We start from the raw sequence: 21,166 nt of genomic DNA on the forward strand, positions 1-21,166 counted from the left end.
GAATGAGCGGTCGTTGAACGATAGAAAACGTTATTTTAGTGCCAGGCGAATCACGAATGCGCCTCTCGATGCAGGGTCGCTAGCTCTAACGGCTCCGACTCTGCGCATCTATAACAAGAAAAGAGCATGAGATGGCTAATGTCGTAGCATTTGATCGATATCTTAATAATGTCTTTTTTATCTTTTTAGCTGACATTGAAGTGATTAAAGGTTTTTCTGAATAAACTAAGGAGCACCGGGAAGCAATTCCTCCTTTTTGATGTGGGGCATGTAAACATTTATTTATTTATTTATTTACAAAATACTGCGGACACTGAGTCCAAGCAGGGTGGGCGAACAAAGTCAATCAAGAGACAAAAAAAAAACGCAACATTTCAAAAAAGAACAACACAATATAGAAAAAATAATTGGTTAAAACTCTTAGGATAATGGTTTAACTAGCTCATTCCAATCTGTTATTGTGCGTGGAAAAAACGAAAACTAGTAAGTGTCTGTTCTAGCGAATATAGGGGTTAGAGAACTGGGATGGTGTTGACGAGTTTGTCTGGTTGGTGCCGGCAAGTAGCCAAATACTTCAACAAAGGGCGCTCAAATCCCTGCTCCTTACCCAGACCGTAAGGATTACTCTGTCACAACCATTCGAGTCAAGGAGGACAGATTCGGTCAAACTGCACGGTCGGTGAGAGGATGAAACCGGGGACACCGAGTCATCACATAGTGTGTGACAGGTTGTTGTGACATTCCGTGTATTAAAAGATACCGGATGAAACATACGTACGAATAAAGTTCGCCAGGGGCAAATAGTTCTGTCTTGTCATTGCGCGGCGTCTAATTTAACAGCTGTTTGACTGAACGTCAGCGGCGCGGTTTTTTTGGTTAGTTCATTATTTTATGATCCCCATAGAAGTCATAAATATTTCCTTTTTAATGGAATATTCTGTTTTTAGTCATTGCTGCGCGACTTAAAGAGCGAGTCTGGCTTTACGGGTGTGAGTGACAGTTCAGTGATGCATTTTCGCGAACTTAAGTTTCTGTTCCGTGTAGCCGTTGTTAGAGCTCACACTTGTTTGGGAGCATTTTTGTTCAAATTAGGTAGACCCATCTCCCAATACTGTACATTATCACGACTCATTTCAGGCTTCTCTTTGTTCCATACCGCCTGCAGCACGTTGTTCAAACAATTAAAAAGCTTCGTGCATAGAAATAACACTACTGTTATGAGAAGGAACATGCTCTTCATAGTTAATATATTTGTTAGCAGTGCCACATCTTTCCGTTAGCATCTGCGGCATTGTTGTTGGGGTGAGTGCAATCAAGGCAAAAGTCATAATGACACTTCTATATCTAAACATAGTAGTGACTGCAGCGATTTTAATATCTAGCCATGAATGGCAGCACAATATTTCAGTGATTTATTCCAGTAGTACCGTTACACGAGCTCTAAAAAATTAGTCATAATGCTGATCTGCTGGGCACTATTGTCTTTATAAGGTTTTTTGCCGAGCGACGAGTGATTCATTATGTAGTGGAAAGTGCGGCTTCTTCCCAATTAATTATGCAACAACTTTGTGTCGCAAGCGCTTTCCGGTCATTTATTTATTCATAACAAACCAGTAATAATTGCTGTGAGGCACTCACTGACGGTTCAGACAAACGTCTAATGTGTCATCCGTTGAGAACAAAAAATATTCTCGTCGAAAAGAAGCTGAATGTTGGTTTTCAAAGTATGCTAAAACAGAACACATAAGCCGCTGAACACGTGGCTTGTGAAGTGGAAACTGATGTAAATCACCAAAAACTGTAAAGACTGAATACACATTGACAGAGCGTATTAATTAACTGTGTTTCCTACCTCACTTTAGTTCGGCGGCCGTAATTTGTAATGATTCCTTTTCGAAGTTTATTTTTACTCTCGCTTTATAATTTGTATCTTCGGCCTCTGACGTAATTGGCATTGCGACTGGCTGCCTTCGGTGTCAGGTGCGGCGCGGTCAAATGATTAACGGCCAAAACGATGATTTAAGAAGAAATTCATTACGAAATACGGTCCCTGATTTCCACATCACGGGACGCCAACCATAAAGGTCAGTGCTTGCAAAAGTGAGTTCTTTTTGGGATTGCTTCAGTTCCGGATTTCGTCTGGATGCTTATACTGGTCTTTTTCTTTGTTGTTTAATGACGTCTTCGAAAACATTTGGTTGAACAGCGAACCTTGACTTTAAAATTAATCTTTTCAGCAGCACGATATGTGTCTATCGCGTGTAGCCTATTTCTTCTGACACCTTGGCTTTCATCAGCGCGCTCGGCTTTCTAATATTGACTGATTTCGTTTTCGCAATTTTTGGAATGTGCGTTTATTTTTAGGTAGAGGCTTTACAGCCAGAACACGTACTTGATTTCATAAGCCGTTTACAAGAGATCGACAGATAAACCTTAGAAGCGCTGAACTGTCTGCTAGTGGGTATGCGTAAGATAACTCTGATTGAAATGCTCAAAGGTTGCCTGGCGTCCCGAGCATTAATTTATAAATCAGTAAGTACCCATGGCAACGAAAGTTATTGTGAAAGACAAATCTCTTTTATTTTCAAGATACATGATTTTGTGAACACTTTGTTCTCAACAATATTGGCCCATCGAATTACCTACCTTAATTTTATGGCGCTGGCCGTATGTTCAGGCAAAGGTAACAGCCACCTATCATGAAAATCATCTCCTACGAACCATCTCATTACTTTCATTGCAATTATTCAGTGGCGAACTCTGAGTGGAGCTAGGAGCATCACATTCTTCGTTAAAAATCATTTAAGGTGTATTTTTTTGGACACCTAAAAACCTGATTGAACTCAGGTTTGCACTGTGCTTGGCGGCTTCGACAATTTTCTTTTCGCTTCCGGAGTTTATACTCAGGATATATTTTTCTCCTTTACATGAAATTTCAAACATGACCGCATATTGAATATTTGCTCGGGTTTTCTTTTAGGTCTGTACTTTACACTCCAGAGAGGTTTCTTCACAAACTTCATATCATGCGATTCCGCGTCCGTTAGTCACCAAATTGCGGTAGTGATTTAACGTATAGTTAAACCGAGAAGTGCGAAAGCATGTGTTCATTCTTCGCCTTTTTTTTTTGCATCTACATCTGCACTGAACCGCGTTTGTCGCTCTTCATCGTCAAACCCTCTCTCCACTTGGCGGCATCTGGCGCTACGCCCTCTTCCCATTGGCTGCAACTGGCTCGACGCTCCTCCGAACTTTCCCGAGCTTCCTGCCATTGGCTGCAGCTTGCGCGACGCTCCTCCGAACTAACCCGAGCTTACCCGAGTTACTCCGATGCTTCACACAAGATTCTTGATCGGGGTTGGTACGTCCGGAGTGGTGTTTTCGCAATAAAAGTTGCTGATTGGCTGAGAGAGCGCTGATGTCACCGGGTCACGTGACCGCGTGGCATCAACACAATCTGCCCACTGTGGCATTTGGCAATTAAATTTAATTGTCACGGCACAGGTCTCGCCCTTTCCTGCGCAACAGGAAAAAGGCGAAACAAGCAGGTTGGAACCAGTAGGAGGGAAGGTGTCGATGATTGGTCGAGCGGGTGTTGATGTCACAAAATCATGTGACCACGAGAGACATGCAAATTGGAAAGGTTAAGTGAAAGGCGTCGATGGAATGGGGTCCATCGACATAGACGTAGACACAGAAGAGATGTACTTGTAGCTGGACGTGTTGGTGCATATTTGAAACCGACATAGGAGCGCAAAAATACAAACACCCAGGTAGTGAGGGAACGGGACGAACGGTGTAGTATAAACAAGCTTTATTGGACGAAGGGCGTTTATATAGCAGCGTTTTCACCCATGAGCAAAAGCGCGGGCCACAAACATTGGCGTGTTTATAGACACGTAACAAGAAAAACCATTTCACTCCAGCGGAGAACCAATGACGGGTCACTAATACAATCATCTTTTTGTTTCTTGATAGCTCACGTTCTCTATTGTCATGGCTGTTCATCAGCACTTTACCATCCGATAGGCGAGGCTCTCAGGCGACACGATTCCAAGCTTGTCAAGCCTCCTCGGCGAATAACCGCGTCGTCTGCGAACCTCGTTTATTGGACTGAAAAGTGTTAATGAATAGTCATGACAAAACACAACGCAAACTTCTTGAAGCCTTTCACATAAAAAAACGATGAGATTATTGTATTAGCGATACATCAGTGGTTCTTCGCCGGAGTGAAGTGGTTGTTCTTGATGCGCATCTATAAACACGTCATTGTTTGTGGCCCGCGCCTTTGCTCATATAAACGCTCTTCGTGCTCATACAAACGCTCTATGCGATATAAACGCTCTTCGTCCAATAAAGCTTGTTGATGGTACAGCGCTCGTCCTGCTCCCTCACTGCCTCCGCGTACGTATTTTGCACTCCTATGTCTTTCCTAAACATAGTAGAGATGTTTAAAGACAAAACTATTATATACCCAGCGCATGATTATGTGCGTGTTAATAAAGATGCGATGACGTTTGACCGCATTGTGTATGTCGTCGAAGAACTTTCACAGGCACAGAAACACTTTGCAGGAATGTTGCTTCTAAAGCTGTCGCATTCCTCATTAAATGTGACATAAGCGTCACCATAACTTTTCGCTTACATTTTGTGGAGCTTTGCTTCCTGTGAAGCTGGTAATCGTATGTCGGTGTTATGCAGCAAAAACGCCTTTCTAGCATGTCAAACATTCTTGCACAAAAATTTTGAATGTTGGAAAACTGAAGGGTACAGTTACGAATATATTGAAGCTAATGGTTCATTCTTACGACGAGTAGCGAAATCTTTCTTTTAAAGTTTTTCCCATTGCTCACATCGATCAGTTAAGACTGGCATAGAAAACTAATAAGGAAGGTTCTTGACGATATTAAAAAAAATTGAGTGAGAAAAAATGCAAGCCTTCCGACAGACGATGTGCGAATGTATTGATTAGTGTAGTGAAGTCTTACAATATATAAAAAAAATTTCCGCTCCTAAACTCTTTTCAGTTCAAAAATGCTTTTGTCCAGAATTGTTGGCTATGTCTCGTCCTGAAGCAGCTAAACGAAAATTACTATGGTTTATTTATCTTATCAGTTAGTTTTCAAAGTTGCAGTTAAGGATATATCGTACGACCAAGTGAAATACTCTTTATTTCTTCTGACCAGCTGACGTTCAGTAACTTTTACCGAACACTCTCTAAAGGGCCATTTCGGCACTTCATCTCCATCCAAGTACGGTCAGCGTGACCGGATTCTAACCCGCGGCCTCTCATTCACTAGCGCTACGTCGTAGCCAAGCCACTAAGCTTCCGCGATGCTTGACAAGGAGAAAAATTCTCCCGAAAAACCCAATCGCGCTCAACCGCCGTGCTAAACCTTTGTTCCCTCTGTTTGCCATGAGGATCGGCCGAAAAGCTCGCAGGCTGGGAGGCCGTCAATCTGTGCTCGTACAGGGGACATCCGCCTCGTCGGATACCTTCTTCGCACTGACGTGACCGCACGCACTGCATTGTATGTGCTCGTTTACCAAGCGCAGGTAGCGAGAACTGCGCGCGAAAGGGACACGACAGGTCTAATCTTCCCGTGCAGCGAAGCGAAAAATCGTGTCGCTGCCTCGTCTCCCAGGGAGGACGTGTTGGAAATAAGCCGCGTCTGATGTCCGGTGGACGGACGGTTATGACTGGGGACTTATCAAACAGTGCGGTTTTTCATGCGGCTTTCGCATTGGTTTTTGGTGCACCTACTCAGCCGGTGCTTAATTACAGGACTAGGGAGCCATATTTATGGCTGTCATATTTGCTTTTCGTTGAAATAAACCAACTTCTCTTTCTCACTCCCTTTCCTCCTCGACTCAAGTTTACAATGAAGTGTATTTACCATGAGATGAGAGGAAGTTGCACATGTTAAAGATAAGTATAAATATCTTGAAACCCTCGTAAAGTTTGTCTGTAATGAATGTTCTTCCAGCAGACTCAGAATTCTTTTTTTTTTCCTTCGTCTGTATCACAGATATTCTAAAATATGCCCAGCGATCGAGTTGCGTAATGCTGTACTGGCCAATACCTACAGTATTTTTCAAATGTAATCCCACTCAACAGTATGCTTAACCTATCCCAATTACAGGACAGAACTACAAGTTATATTACAAGACATTTCGAGGACTGGTCAATACCGACGTCACGTTCAAATTACAGGAAACAGTTCCTTAAGTACACTACACCAACGCTTTTGAATTATTGTAATTCGGTCCGTTTTGATCTCTCCACGGCAACCTACAAGGACCTCCGGCAGATGTATTTGGTTTCTATGTAATGTTGTCTAGCCTTGCTGTTGTTTTCTTTTGCATTTGTAGCAGTGAGTTCCGCTGTTCTTTTCTGTTGTTTTAGTTTACTATGAGTACTATATCTGCACCATATTAAATATGTATGCATACGTTTGGGTATCAAGAATATGTTTGTATATGTGATTTTACCACTCTGCCGAAATAAGGGATTGTGGACCCGTCAAGCTGCCCAAGGACAGCTTTTTTTCTACAATCCTCCCATCTGTATTTGATGGCAAATAAAAGATTTCAAAGTACACAACAGGGGTCTACTTATGAGCCGTACAGCGCAGCTCCTCTTCCATACTCAGGGACCCTGATCTTACGAATGCAGGAGGAACTTAAGTCATCAACCCTCCCAATCTTCGCACTGTCAAATGTGCTTAAGAGCCCCGCTAAACGGCTTGGAAGAAAACCTCTTGGGCTATGGACTTTGACAACGACCGTACCATCTGACCCACATCATACAAGTGAATGAACCGGCGTGGTAGGCCTAACTTTGAACTGTTGCAAGTACTACATTTTTTGGGCCAACAGACCACTTGACACAACAGGTGCAGTAGCTCCTGAAGACTGCTAAGACCACAATAGGAGGAACAGAAAGAGAAACGTCAGAATATATGTGCGGTGAATGTGGAGAAACCAGAATGGCCACTTCTGCCCAGTAGACCACGCCCCTTCACGTCACGATACACGCACACTGATAGAGCTCATTGGTGACTTGCTTTGAAGGTTTCGTTCAGAAAAAGGTTATATCTTGAGAAGTATCCTCTGTTCTGATGAATTAATTTATTTCATTTAGAGATAATAGAAGACATTGAACATTATACAGAATGATAGAACACAAACCACAAAAGATATTGTGCCCAACGATCGAACCTGCGCTATAGACCGCAGTCAATGAAACCGGCCTAAACGTTATACGGCAAAATGTTCGCAAGAAATACGAGCACCTCTTCCCGTCCACCTCTCAAAGAAAGTGTGACGTAAAGTAAAACTTAGAGGGGCACTTCTTAAGCTCCGCCTTGTGGTTATGAGCTAACGGTGGTCATGGTTTTTTGACACTTTATTTCTTTATTAGTATCACTTTTATTAGGCACACTAATTAGCATACAACAATAGGCGTACTAAATCACATGATACACTACAATACACGCAAGTCCTTCCTAAAAGCAAGTCGAACGAGCTTATACCTCAATGGCCTTGGAGTAGCATGTCTGACTCGCAACCCTAGGTTCATGGGCACGACTCCCAACAAATTACCCCAATTTTATTTTCAGCGAAATTCATTTGCTTGCTTAAATCCGTATTATCGCAATGGCATTTAAGCAATGCTACTAATGCATCGTCACAATTTAACTCGAGTTTTTAGAATTTCATTCAGTTGCTCGACGTGTGACGTCACAACCACCGTCGACCAATCCTGAATCACTGTGGCAGCACGCACGGCTTTTGTTGCGAAAGCAACACTACGCGAGTCGCCGAGCCATTTCGCGGAGCTGACGAAAAGCCATACTGCACATGCGCGAGGAGCAGTGACATCACACGGCGGATAGCTGGCGCTACACCGCCGTCGCTACGCGGATGACTCAGAGGTGCCGCCGCCGCGCTCACCAGTTGCGCATGCGCAGCAGCTGCGCATATCTAACGTGCCGGGGCCGCCGCCGATGCCGAGCGCTCTCCATCGCTTCTCTCTTTCTCCTCGTTGCTTTCGCAATCCTCCAGGTTTAGCCAGTGCTGAACCATTGCCAATTTTTTTTCCGAGAATCCGCTGTAACCTTGCGGCGTTAGTAAGACGATTATATGCTCGAATCCTGCGAGGAAAAAACACACACACAGCAACACTTTATTCTTTGAATCAAGTTGAGTGGGCCAGGTAGCACGCATCCGACGTTCCATACCCGATGATGCATGAAGTCGGGCTGGCCAGATAACGGCTGCGTGTTTTAATGTGGCCTATACGCAGTAGTCGCCATCCATAAACGTCCCGTTTCGTCTAACGCATTCGGTCATATAACGATCCGGTATATAGACGGCAAAGCCAGCGTCTCCAATAGCCTGACGCAACCCGTCACGGAGGGGCAGGAAAAGGCATAATCATATTATGGAAGCCCGTGCTACGGCTGATGCAGGTTGAGGGGGACGGGCAGAGAAAATGAAATCACGGAATATGAGCAATAATGGGAAGAAAGGGAGAGACTACGAGATATGTACAGCTCCCGAAAACGAGGTATTTATGGCGGGGGTGAGGGGAGTGGAGAGGGGGGGGGGGGGAGTGCGTATACGCGGCTTCTCCGGAAGCCAGCCAGATCAATGCGGTAATCACTGGAAGATAAACCCAAGCGCCGAACAAAAAAAGAAGAGAGAAATGAATGGCTGGAAGCCGCAATTACCATTCTTTCCCCATATTCGCTAGGTGTATCGCGGGCGCCCTTCGTCTTCGGTTCAGTGCTCGAATAAATCCGATTAGTATCTCTTCTTTTTCTCTATACCAACCCTTACCCAAACCGAACGCCGCAGAGTTACTGCCGTTTCGCTAGAGTCATAAATAGAAAGCTATAAGGCTCGTGTGGTCGGCCGTAGCGGGTCGGAAAAAGGAATCAATCCTTAAGTCACTTTAATAGCACAAAGTACAGCTCTTGCTCTTCGTATTGTTTCATGTTTTGTTTTTTCCCCTGAGCCCATTAGTTTGAATAAAAATGCACTGAAGGTTATCGGTTTACGCAAGATCCTTTACCCCGTGTCTGAATGGTCTCGGAGGGGCTGTATATGGAGGCGTGGGTTCCCTCATTTGTGTGGGCCTTAGAAGCAACAATGTCCTATGTGACGCCCGCGGAACGAACAACGATGGTCCGAGAGCAAGATTTTGACACTCGGCAGCGAAAGTTACTTTTGAAAGACAGCTGTATACCAGCAGGAGACGTTGTTCAACCCTCTTAACTGCTGAAGTCACAACTGAACTGCAGCACAGTATGAAACTGAAGTCATAAAAAATATTACAGTCTGCTTTAACGAGTCTTAACATCTCATGCGTCAGCCATTTATTGGTCTGAGCAGTATAAGCGTGTCAAGAAAGGCCAATATTTCATGACTGACAATGATCCTGCTCTGGATTAGCCACCTGCAGGAAACACAGAATAAATTGCAAAGTATTTATAGGCAGTAATCATTATTTAACAATGGTGTTCATAATTAAGACAAATCATGCTACAGCTACGCAATATTATAAGTTATTAATTTATATATTTTCACGTACTGCAGCCCCGTTGGACCTCTATATCTCGGTGTTACATTAACAAACCACTTAAGCTGGAACTCTCACATTTCTAACACTTGCTCGTCTGCGTTACGAAAATTTTGGTTTAGGTTTATGGGGTTTAACGTCCCAAAGCGACTAAGGCTATGGAGACGCCGTAGTGGAGGGCTCCGGAAATCTCGACCACCTGGGGTTCTTTAACGTGCACTGACATCGCACAGTACACGGGCCTCTAGAATTTTTCCTCCAAAGAAATTCCACCGCCGCGGCCGGGATCGAACCCGCGTCTTTCGGGTCAGCAGCAGAGCACCATTACCACTTCGCCACCGCGGCGGCCCTTACGAAAATTTTGTTTGCTGCGACATGAACTAAAAATACACCACTTCAGGTTAAGATACTAGAATACGAAACCTTTATAAGGACTAAATTGGAATATGCGTGCATTGTATGGGACCCGTATATTGTCACTAACATAAAAACACTTGAGCGGATCCAAAGGAAAGCTGTGCGATTCATGTTTTCGCAATACAATCGAACTACTTCAGTCTCTGCATTAATGCTGTCGAATTTAACACCAACCCTTCAGTCCTGGTGCAAGTTTCTTCGGTTGAAATTCTTATTTTTGTAATTTAACCATAAACTTTGAATAAATTCTGCACCATATCTTATGCTACTGAACACCAGACGAACCCGACACTCCCACCCCCTTTCTCTGAACCCTACTTTGCAATAACTAACTTATTTCAGCACTCCTTCAATCCGCAAATCATCAGTGATTGCAACAGCTTACCAGCTTCGTGTGTACGGTCTCTTGACCTGATAAGTGACCATTGTTAGCTTTCTTTTTCTTTTCAGCTTGTTTTGTTAGCTTGTTTTTGCCTTTACATGTCATTTCCAGCTGCTCGTGTTCTGTTTGCATTTTGGTATTTTTGCTCAGTTTGTTATCTGTTTCTGTTTCCTCTCCAGCTTGGGCCTCCGGCCTGCAGTATGTCATAAATAAAACAAAATAAGAAATATTCGGAATGAAGAATGCAATAAAATGTAACAAAACACAGCAACAAAAATTAGGAACAATGACGTTTAAGCACAGGTAAAAGTGGTTCATTATTTCAGAAGTGTAGGGAAAAAAATTTTTGAGGCCATTTGGCCCATAATAAAAGGTAGTTCTTCTTCAGATCAGCCTCCTGAATGAAGCAAACATCGAAATAGAACATATAATAGAATTGAGAGCAATCTGCGCATTCTTGCCCCAACGCTGTGCATGCGAGTTCACTCCAGACAAAATAGGTGTAATTCTGCGAACGCCGCCTACATTAGGTATCCACTTCCAGCGACTGGCACCTGCCAAGAAATGTGAAAATAATGGAGCCGCGTTCAGCAAGCAATAACTCAAGCGAAAAATGCTGCGAAACGACTAATCGAAAATCCTCCCACCCTCGCTTCTTTGAACGGCTGGCAAGGGCCGTATTGCAGCACGTTCACGGATTCATTGATGCCGCGTAAGTCAATACAAATTCTTCAACTACAAACAGAAGTGTACTAGATGTGGTCCCTCGTGAACGTTTTCTTTCATAAATTTATCTTCATAAGCGAATAGAAACTCTGAATTCACGGCCTTTCTTTGAGGAAAAAATAAAGAGCGAAACGCTAAGGTAGCGTATGAGTATCGATCGTTGGCAATATCGAAACAATATTGCGTCATTAGCCATATTCGCTATATCCGGTACAAATTTTTCGTTATATCCGGATATCTACTTTTTTATTCCAACGTATACAGCGAAGACAAATCATTTGACACCACTTCGAATGTTCTACGTCAATTAGTTTGGCCGTAATGGACGTTTGAAGTTTCAAGAACTCACGGTATGGAGAACGAAAGGTCGTCGGTACGAATCCCTATCATATCTTTTGCTTTCATTTGAGTAGTAACCTTATGGTCCGTAACGAGCTGAATCGTTTGATACCGAACATTCTACGCCAATTAGGAGGTCCACAATCAGTCTACCAATGGCACCACCCACTGTTCCCACTTGCATGACTTTGTGTTTCATGCCAACGCGACCTTGCGTAATGCCAGCATTCGAGCTAGCCCTGCAAAAAAAATTCAATGTTAAAAGCCGCGGTTGCGGCCGGTACCGTTTGAAACTGGCGCGTTTTTGGAGTGCTCAGGCTGGCTGCTAGTGGCGCTGCAGTCGCATAAAGGGGAGAAAGGGGGAAGAGCTGGCGCGTGGGTGAGAGGGAAGGACAGGAAAGTGGGCCGTTTCAGGAGGCAAGCCGGTGGCGCGCGTTGGGAAGGTAGGGATGGCAGAATAGGGAAAGAGAGAGCGTCAGTTGAGGGAGGACTAGCGTGTCATTCGCGAACAGGGAGGCGAGGCAGCCGGCGCTCTTCGTACCGCGCGTCGCCCGTTACGCGTCTGCTGCGAGGTGTGCGTCGTGTTTGTGTCGTTGCACCAACTTCAAACCGTCAACCGGCACGCAACAGTCTTCACGGAATCGATGCGATTTGTTGCCGCCTTCGCTGGTTTTAAGATAGGAGAAGACAGCAGCGGTTGAAACGACGAAAGAACGCTTCTTCAAGCGCTTTCTTCGGATTGCATTCACGACGAGTGGTTCAGTTTCTCCCGTGAGGATAAAGCCAACTTACTCCGCAAGAACGGAACCAGGCACATGGTCTGCAGCCTTGGTCAGGGCTACCTGCACTGGCTAGTGAGTGAGAAAGACAACTAAGATAAGTATGCTAATCTAGTAAGTGACTCGGCAGAATCGGGCCTTTTAGGAAGATGGTGCAAGCTTTGGTTGTCTTCTGAAAGGTCTAGAGCCAAATACGGAGTGGTAAGCATTCCCATGCTGAAGAGGAGTCTTGACGATAGGGAAATTTTGTCCGATTAAGGAGTATACGCGTGGCACATATGGAGAAGGATAAGATACCGAAAGGTGCTACGCTGCCATTTCAGAAAACGCCATTTGCTCCCTATAACAAAACTGAGTATCCGCTCCAGGGAACTGTCATTATCTGAAAGGTAAAGTCCCCTACAGTGACCGCCTTTACCGACCGGATATTGTGACACAGTTGACAGCCGCTTCCTGGTCGCGGGGGGACGAGTACAAGTTCTCCGCGCCCCCAGCTTGTCCTTTTTTGGGGAGTACTACTAAAAACTGTGGCTCCGCTAAACCTCTACGGCTGTGTAGTGGGACCGGAGTGGCATTGTGTTGATTCGTCCAACGAAAAAAACAGAGAAAAAAACCTGCGAGCCTTCTAAGGAGTATGTTTTTGTCTTCTTCAGAAAAATTTAGAAGAACCTGCGCCAGCCTGGATGGCCTTTCACTAGCTTCACGGAAGTGGCCCTCAGCGCGATGGCATTTGGCTCGGCGCATACTGCTGAAAGAGAACTGAGCTGAAAGGCACTGCTCGATGCCTTAGAAAGGACGTGAAGTTTCTTCCCGGGGGTCTTTTATTCGTCCCGAAAGACAAGTTTCCGAGCGGACATCCCGACAGAAAGGAGCTTCGCCAAAGTTTGTTGCAACACGTTGAGCTAGCTTGAAGGAAACGCTTCGCACCGCTACCAGCGTAGTATCCAGACTGACAGAAACGTCCATCGTCAAAAGGAAGCGGGTGCATGATAATCGGATCCTTCCGAGGCGCACATCCTCGATGAACTTGAAATGTTGTTCTAGGGTGTTCCCTGCAGTCAAGAAGAATACCCATCAACACACTCCGTATGTTCACTGCTTGTGACGTTTCGGGCGTACAGAAACTTCCTGGCTTGAAGGGCGCCTTCCGGAACACTGGCTTACGTCGGAAACTCAATCCGCTTGTCAAGTTCCGAGTGGAGGAGACGATAGAGCACTGACGTAAGTGAGTTGTGTGGTTGACTGTGGTTGTTGCCTTTGTACTGGTGTCTCCGTTGTGACCAGTGAACCGAGCGTAGAAAGTGCGACCATGCGCAAGTCCTTCGAATAATCTCTTCCACCACCCAGCCCTAGCCCTCCAATGCGAACGTTTGCATGTTCGATGCTAGCATTAGTCGGGAATCGCGAGTGGGGGAACGGCTGTGGATGACACACGACGACCGGTTTGAACGCCACGTCGCCGACGCTTTCCGGCTCGCTAGTCAGTTCTTGCCGAGGTCGAGTTCCGACGGAACCACCCGAGCAGGCTTCTTCCCCGGGCACCTGTCAGTGAAGTGCGTTGACGGAGCCGGCTCGTTAGAGAGGCAGATTCGGTAGTCAGTGGTGGGTGCAGCCCGCCCCCCTCCTACTCAAGACCGATCGACGCGAATCGAATCAGAGAAACCTCGTGCGGCAAGCAGGAGCAGCTCAAGCCCCGAGGCTACCCCTCTTCGACTACGCTCTCTCTCTTAGCAACAACGACGTCTCCAACATACGCCTGGAGCACGGAAATACGACGAGCATTTAGCCCTGCCCCTTGGATCGCAAAAAAAAAAAAAAGCTGGGCTCGCAATTGGCTCGTTCTGGAAGCTCCAAGCTAGAAGTCGTGAAAGCCTGGGTAAGCCCGTTTCTACGGCGATGATGCGATTGCGACGTACGCTTCCCAGCGGGAACGACAACTTGGCTCTCGGCTAGCATCGCTTCGAGTGCAGCGAGTAGAGGATTGAGTTAACCCGCACGTGCCCGCTGGCCATGGGAAACTGCGCAAGCGATATGAAAGTTTTCTAAGCCCGCGGTTGTAGCTCCGAGATCGGTATCTCGGTTAATGTTCGAGTGCGAGACGCGTGGAAGAAAGCAAAAAAGTTTGAACGATGGCATCCGAGAGTTGGCGCTAATGGGCTAATCGCGTCTTTCTCGCGACGAGCGTAAGTGGGCGTCAGGCTGACTTAAGTGAGTCAGACTTTACCGTAAGCCCTTCTGTGTAACCAAACCAGATGCTGCAACCTGATGCTTAAGACGAAGTACAACCTGTTTGACCTTTATTTGTCTTCCCTGTAGAGAGACTGCGAGGTTTAGAAAGTCTTGTGAGGAGTGTTGACAGTGAGGAAATTGCAACTTTGCATTTAGGCTCAGGAACGAATTTCACAAAACATACAAGGAGAAGATCCATCATCTCGGTTTAGGCCACTGCGGCATTCTAGCGAGCTGCGAGCTCTGCGTCAGGGTGATTCCGAGATACGCTTCTCTTTGAGATTGCACATTTGCGCTGTTTTTTTTTTTACTTATGCAATGTGTAAGTTAAAATGCTTTAGCGCCTAGGTGTTCGCTGCTCTTGAAGACAACTTTGAATTCCTTGAAAACGCATTCCAGGTAGAAAAGAGTTGTGCGTTGTTGCTGACGCAGAAAACTCAATCAATCTCCGCTGTTTTTGGAAGGCGCAAACTTCCTGATCTGCCGCTACTTTCCTCATTGCAGTTTCTTCTTTCATGCAAGTATAGAAGCTCCTACAAGCAAGCGGAAAGCTGATCTTTTTTCTCCAGAATTTCAAAACCTGTCACAATTCCCGAGCGTTCTTCATCTCAACACCGCTCTTCTTGTTGTCCTGGAACATATTTGTTTCATGCCCAAAACTGCAAACGTATCTGCGCATGCTCCAACATCCTTTTCGCAAATTTCGCTCGCTTCTAGACAGCTGCTGAAGATGTATAGGTGCTTCCAGAAATTGGTGGCTTCCTGGAAAACCGGACTTCAGGGATGAACTATCTTCTCATCTCAGTTTCTGTTTCTTTCACCAGAAAGAATGAGGAACAACTCGTTAATTCGTTCATCTTTTCACCGCCTTTTCTGCTAGCTACGTTGCTGTAGGTCTGAGATAATTTTATAAGTAGAGCTAGTGTTAGTTCTCAGTAACAGATATCAATAACGGGTAACTAAAAGGAAAGGAGAGCAGATTCTACGAGAACAAACCTTAGGTACTGTCCACAGAGTTAAATTAGCTATCAATTCCTCCCGTTCTTTTCTTCTTGCGTTCGCGAGATGTAGCCAAGGGTTAGAGTTGCTGTGCGAGTTGTACTTTTTAGCCTGATTTCGAAAGGCAGACCCCGCGCCCTCAGCTCACGCCACTTGTTGATCGAATACGTTCCTCAGCTGAGGCTCGGTTGGACTCGGTCTTTCTTTTTGATCGCATCGAGGAGCTCCTGAAGGGTCTCCGGGGAAAAACCCGCAAGCGGCTCGAATTAGAAATTGATGAGTTTTCTCCCAACATCCAATCGATGAACGAAGTTTCGTGTCAGGGATAGGCGGCTTCGTTTTAGGGACTTCTTCAATCAACACCAAGTAGAGGGATCGCCTTGGGTTTTTGCTGTTTCTGTTTTCTTTCTAGATGTGTTTCTTCTCTGACTTGGTTGTTTAGGCGTTACTCACACGTCTAGCGTCAAGCTTATCTTGTGCACAATGCGGTCGAACACAGAGTCGTAGTTAATAATGCATAATGCACCTCTTCTACTATTTGCTTTCACTTAGAATACTTGAAGAATAGGTATTTGTAACTTGCCGTTTGGAGCCTGTGCGCAGAGAGTGAGATAGATTCACCCTTGGATAGTTTTGAGTGTAGTGCTCACTTTGTGTGAGGCGAGAAACAGGGTATCTCACTTCTGCTTAGGTTGAAAATTTTTATTGATAGTTAAGAGGGAAAGCTAAAAAATACCAAAGTTTGGTTTCTTACTACGATCCTTCAGCGCGAGGTAGAGGAGGCAAACCTCGCTTTCAATTTTTTTCTTCGCTTTGCGGAGAAATATTCTTTTTTAGATACCAACAATCCTGTTCCTTCAAAATAAACTTCCGTCCTGCGTACCTTGGAAAACAAGAAATCAAATCAAGGCTTCGAGAAGATCCCGATACTTGTGGTCGTGGCCCGTTAGTTCTTCACTTTTCCACTCATTCCGCTCGCGTCGGCAAAATCTTTTCTCTGCGCTGGAACTTGCGACAACTTCCAGACATTTCACTCTTTTATCTTATCTTGCTTCTTTCCCACTACGCTTCCTTATCTAAGAGCAAGCGAAAGACTTCCAAACCCGCCTCCTCTTAAGAAGTATCCCCGCACGGTTGCCGCTGTCTTCTATCTCACTCGGCATTTTCGATTCACGAGCTGCGCCGTTAACTGAGGCGAAATCGTAAAAGAAAGTTTACGAGCGCCATCTTCCCACTCACAAACGCCAGAAAAACGCAAGTGTCCTCTGGAACGGCCACTGCTCTTTGGACGACCGGTGTTCGGAACCAACGCTCTTTCTAACGTGCGGCCTAGGTGTGCGATCATCACAAAAAACGCAGGGAGCGTGGTCGAGAGGCGCAGCGTCTCTTATCGCTGCCGAACGGGGCCCCTCTTGATAGCGGCGTCACAAGAGCGTCGTTGCCTCAGTAAAGCACGAAGGCTTCTTTATCTTTTGTCCACGCCCCGATATCCGCTTCCTTCCTGGCGGTCCTGGTGTTGTAGCTTCACGAAGCCCTTGCGTGCAGAAAGAACGAAGCAGACGGCAAACTATAACACAATAGAATACGTGAAGTGTGGCAAAATTTTTTTCCGATATTGTTGCTGAAATTGAATTAAAAAAAAAGCACGCCAGAAGAAGAAGCGGAGCAGACTCCTTCTATTCTGAGCGTCGATTTCAGTTTCTTCAGGCTTGCGCGTCTATTCTGCGGGGCGTCATTGTTGTTCCAGGAACCGGAAATTGCCCAAGGCCACACGACGCAAACACACGCACGCAAGCGCAGATCAACGACGCAGCGCCGCCCACTGGCTGTTTGCGACCACGACGCCCTCGCTCGACTTGTCGCGCATAAAGCGATATTATCGCGTATTCCCCCCCCCCCCCCCCCCCCCCCCCCCCCCCCCCAACTTATAACCGCTTGGGCTGAGCAGCGGCTGCGATATTGTCAACGGTGCCAACACCGCCAGCTCGCTATGTACTCGCGATTTGAGGATGTCGTCATCCCAGTATCATCCGGTGCTTCCGCGCGTGACTCCATTGTTCATCAGTCTGAACATGCTTCTGCGCATTTTCTAGCCCTGTTTTTCCCTTCCTGCCACGGTTCGACTCTGCGCTGAGCAGTACGTGCGTGAATACGAGAGTCTGGCTTTCTAAAAACCATGGAGTCCGACAAACGGACACGCCTTAGGCTCTTCTGCAAGCGAGTCACGAAAACACTCCAAATGGCGCCCAGTTCAGTGAAGCCGGCAACGAATTTTCGAAGCGAACCAAGAAAGCTCGTTCTGAACGTGCGTGAGATCGAGGCTCCGGATTTCTAAAAACACCGGAGTCCGACAAACGGACACACCACCGGTTCTTCTTCAAGCGGCTCACGAAAACTCTCCAAGAGGCGCCCAACTCATTGAAGCAGTCATATCGTCCTCAAAGAGGAAGAAGCGAGCTTGTACTCAGCGCTAGTGGGTTCGAGAGTCCGGATTTCTAAAAGCACTGGAGTCCGAAAAACAGATACACCGGTGGTTCTTCCGCAAGCGGCTCGTGAAAACTCCCTAAAAGACACCGAGTACAGTGGAGCCAACAACGCGCTTCGATAGCGAAGTTAAGGAGCCCGGATTTCTAAAAACCCTGAAGTCTGAAAAACGTATACACCGCTGGTTCTTCTGCAAACGGCTCGCGAAAACTCCCGAAAAGGCGCCGAGTTCAATGAAACACGCAACGCCAATACACAGAGAAGGAAGTGAGCCCGTTCTCAGCTCCCAGCTTCACGGCGGACCAACTGGCGGCGAGGAGTCACGACTCTGGAATCCTTCACGGTCGACCCGCGAGTGCGCGCCCGAGCTCTCTCTCCCCGTATTTATTCAAAAACACCTCGGCCCGACGCCTATACGGTGACGAGGGGCGGAGAAAGGGCCCGCGAGCGCCCTACGACGCTTCTGGCGCGCTCGCGATAAGTGTGGCGCCAGGCCGATATATAAGTGATTGTGTTTGTTGTGACTGAGGGAAAGAGAAGTGGAAAGGTGAGAGTGAGAGTGAACGGAGCGCTCGCTTGCCGCAGTTCGCCGCCGCTGCCTACCGCACAGCCGAAAGTGTGCTCGCTTGAAGAACAGCGGCGTCTGCTAGCGCTAGCCTTGGCTTGGCAGGCTTTTTGCTTTCGTAGCGCGAAATACACAGCCAGCCAGGCCACCCCGTGATGCGGTGTTCTGTTTTCTCTGCCCCGTCTATCTCTCTTTCGCCGGCGGATTGACGGCTCGGCCCTTCGCAGTGTCTTCGGTGGTGATGCTATAGTGGTGTGTGCGCGCCGCTTGTGCCAACAACACTTTGTGCCACTGAAAAATCGCCCTGGTCCCGTGCCTTCCGCGGTATTGGTGGTGTTTGTCGTGTGTGTGCGCCTGTGAGTGTGTCGTTTGAACCGGTGTCGTGTGTGAAGAGTTTTATGTGGTGAAAACGGGTGCGCTTCTGGATTTTCCCTGAGCTGCTGAGTTTTGGGTGAGTCACTCGAGCTCGCTGCTTGTGTTTTACCCGTTGAAACGTGTGCCCGCAAAAAAAAAAAATAATAAATTCGCCCCGTGACTGTGTTTGCTGGAAACAACGGAGTTTGGTAACGAAGGTCGAAACGATTTTTTATCAGGTGTGAGAAAGGAATTCCGACAGCGTTAAAGTGTGTGCTCTGTGGTGAGCGTGACGACTGTGTGACCCTCCCGTTCTCTTCATCTTGGTGCTGACGCTAAGTGAGATGACTTGGAGTGTGCAACGTTCGACAACCTATGCATCTGACGGATAACTGCAGGTGCTTACTGGATTTGACGTCCGCTGAGAGCGAAATCAGCGACTGACGATATCCAAGTATCGCCGACTGTTCATTATTGTGAGGACTGAGTATCTTCGCACGCTCTTTGAGGCTCCGTGCGCATACTGTTGTTGTAGCGCTGCCTTACGAAGGATGCATGAATAGCCCGAAGAAAACCTGGAAAGCAAAAGCTTAGAAAGTAATAGATAGCTTTCTTTACATCAGCGGAGTGCGAATCACAGTGTCCACCACTGATGAACTGTGAAGGACATCTGCCTCTGAGCAACGATATTTGGTAATTGAACTTTTAATGCGTTCAGTGAGTCGCAGTTTCATGAAACAGCGTCGATTCCAGAGATAACCTTTGGGAAAAGGCCCCTGGTTTTTCAGCGATAAGTTGGAAACAAAAAGACAACGAACGCTTTACAAAGGCATTGTTGAGGTCGTCAACCGGACTTCAGCACCTCTTGTACAAGCTGTGAAAACACGGACTTCAACTGCCGCGTAAAAGTTGAAGTGCTCTTTCCGGTGGTCAGAATACTGTGGATTTCGTTGTCAACAAGACATGGTCTGTGCTAAGTATCGGATTCCCTTCAGATAAGATTATAAAGAGCATTCAGCGACCCACGAACTACTGGCCAGGTCGTTACTGACCGGTACCTGCAGGACAAGCTGTGAAAACACGGACGACGCCCACCTCACGGCCTGAAACACGCTGGACCCGTTGTTAGCAAGACACGCCTCCCACGCAATCGATGGCTTGCCAAAGATAACTCCAGGAAAGGCACGCGCACGAGTAGGTCAGGTCTTCGGCCGGGCATTGGCTCCGGTCGATACAGCCGTAAAGCCACGGACGCCGACACTGTGGACCAGAAAGTGACGGACCTGGTTCGGGGCTTCTTGTGCCAGGACATGCTTTGTCCAGGAAGTTCGACGGCGGGGCCGTCCCATCAGGGACTTCCGGGACGGTCCCGCGGCGGACCTCGAAGACCCGGATGCTACCGGCACCGTCCTGCCGTGCGATACAAGATTCGGCCCGGACTAAACCCCGGCTACCGAGACATCAGCCCTCAAGTCAGCGTTCGCTACTTCAGGTATGTCCGGCAAACCGCGCTTTTAGTCGGCAATTATGTTCTTAGGACCCCCCCGGAGGGGCCCGAACATAAGCAGGTTGTATTTACACACAATGGCCGTTCTTAGGCAGTAATAGTTTGGTTAGAAGTTTAATCATGCTTTTGGAAAGTGATATTCTATTGTGGCGTGTTGTTATTAACTGCCTCGCTGCCGGTGGAGATTTCAAGTGCGCCTAAATAGCGATTACTTCTTATACGTCCTGCGAAGTTCAGGGTTACAGTATTCTGTTTTGGTAAGCCGCAAAGGAATGGTGTTTCACATAAGATTATGGATTAATCGCAATTAGAAAAACCTGAATGGCATTTTTAAATTGCGATTCTCTTTTTACCTACTTGTCGTTTGTAAATTTAAGACTGTCAAGATTTCAGGCAGCACTGAAATACGATACTGATCAAGAACTTATCATCCGGGCACTGAATATAGCCGTGGAAAATGTTTAATTCTGACATCGAGCTTTTCTTTGGCACGTAGCTCTTACTCAAATAATTTCGGGCGTACCGAAATTTTCTAGAAGAATCAAGAGAACATGGCAAGCGAGTCTGCCTAGATTCAAGGAACGATTACATCTCGCTCTCTGCAGTTACACTTGGTTAAGCACCCCGAACAAAACGTTCGCAACACAAGATCTCCGCTTAGGAGTATCACCAGCTTTAACAACAAAACAAATTCCGTTACACCTTTAATGTTTGCAAGCTTTATTATGTTATGCAACTACCTTGTAGCGTGGCACTAATTAAACATGTTTTGGGGGAATTTCTTTGACGTGGTGTCCGT

General features: G+C 46.5%; 1 protein-coding gene across 3 annotated transcripts in view; it reads left to right on the plus strand.

Annotated features, from left to right (window-relative positions):
• Positions 1 to 21,166, plus strand: part of LOC149330227 (uncharacterized) — a 272,567-nt gene that overhangs the window by 20,515 nt on the left and 230,886 nt on the right. For 2 of the 3 annotated variants that reach the window (XM_089560851.1, XM_089560849.1), the window contains exon 1: positions 17,443 to 20,352. The exons of the other annotated variant lie outside the window; for it this stretch is intronic. In XM_089560851.1, the coding sequence (XP_089416977.1) occupies positions 20,171 to 20,352 (182 nt within the window). In that variant the 5' untranslated portion in view covers positions 17,443 to 20,170. Of the gene's footprint in view, positions 1 to 17,442; positions 20,353 to 21,166 lie in introns of those variants that run through there. 3 annotated transcript variants of the gene reach the window in all.

This window comes from Amblyomma mixtum, chromosome 9 (genome assembly GCF_055824585.1).
Source record: "Amblyomma mixtum isolate Tamu chromosome 9, ASM5582458v1, whole genome shotgun sequence".
Taxonomy (NCBI): Eukaryota; Metazoa; Arthropoda; class Arachnida; order Ixodida; family Ixodidae; genus Amblyomma; species Amblyomma mixtum.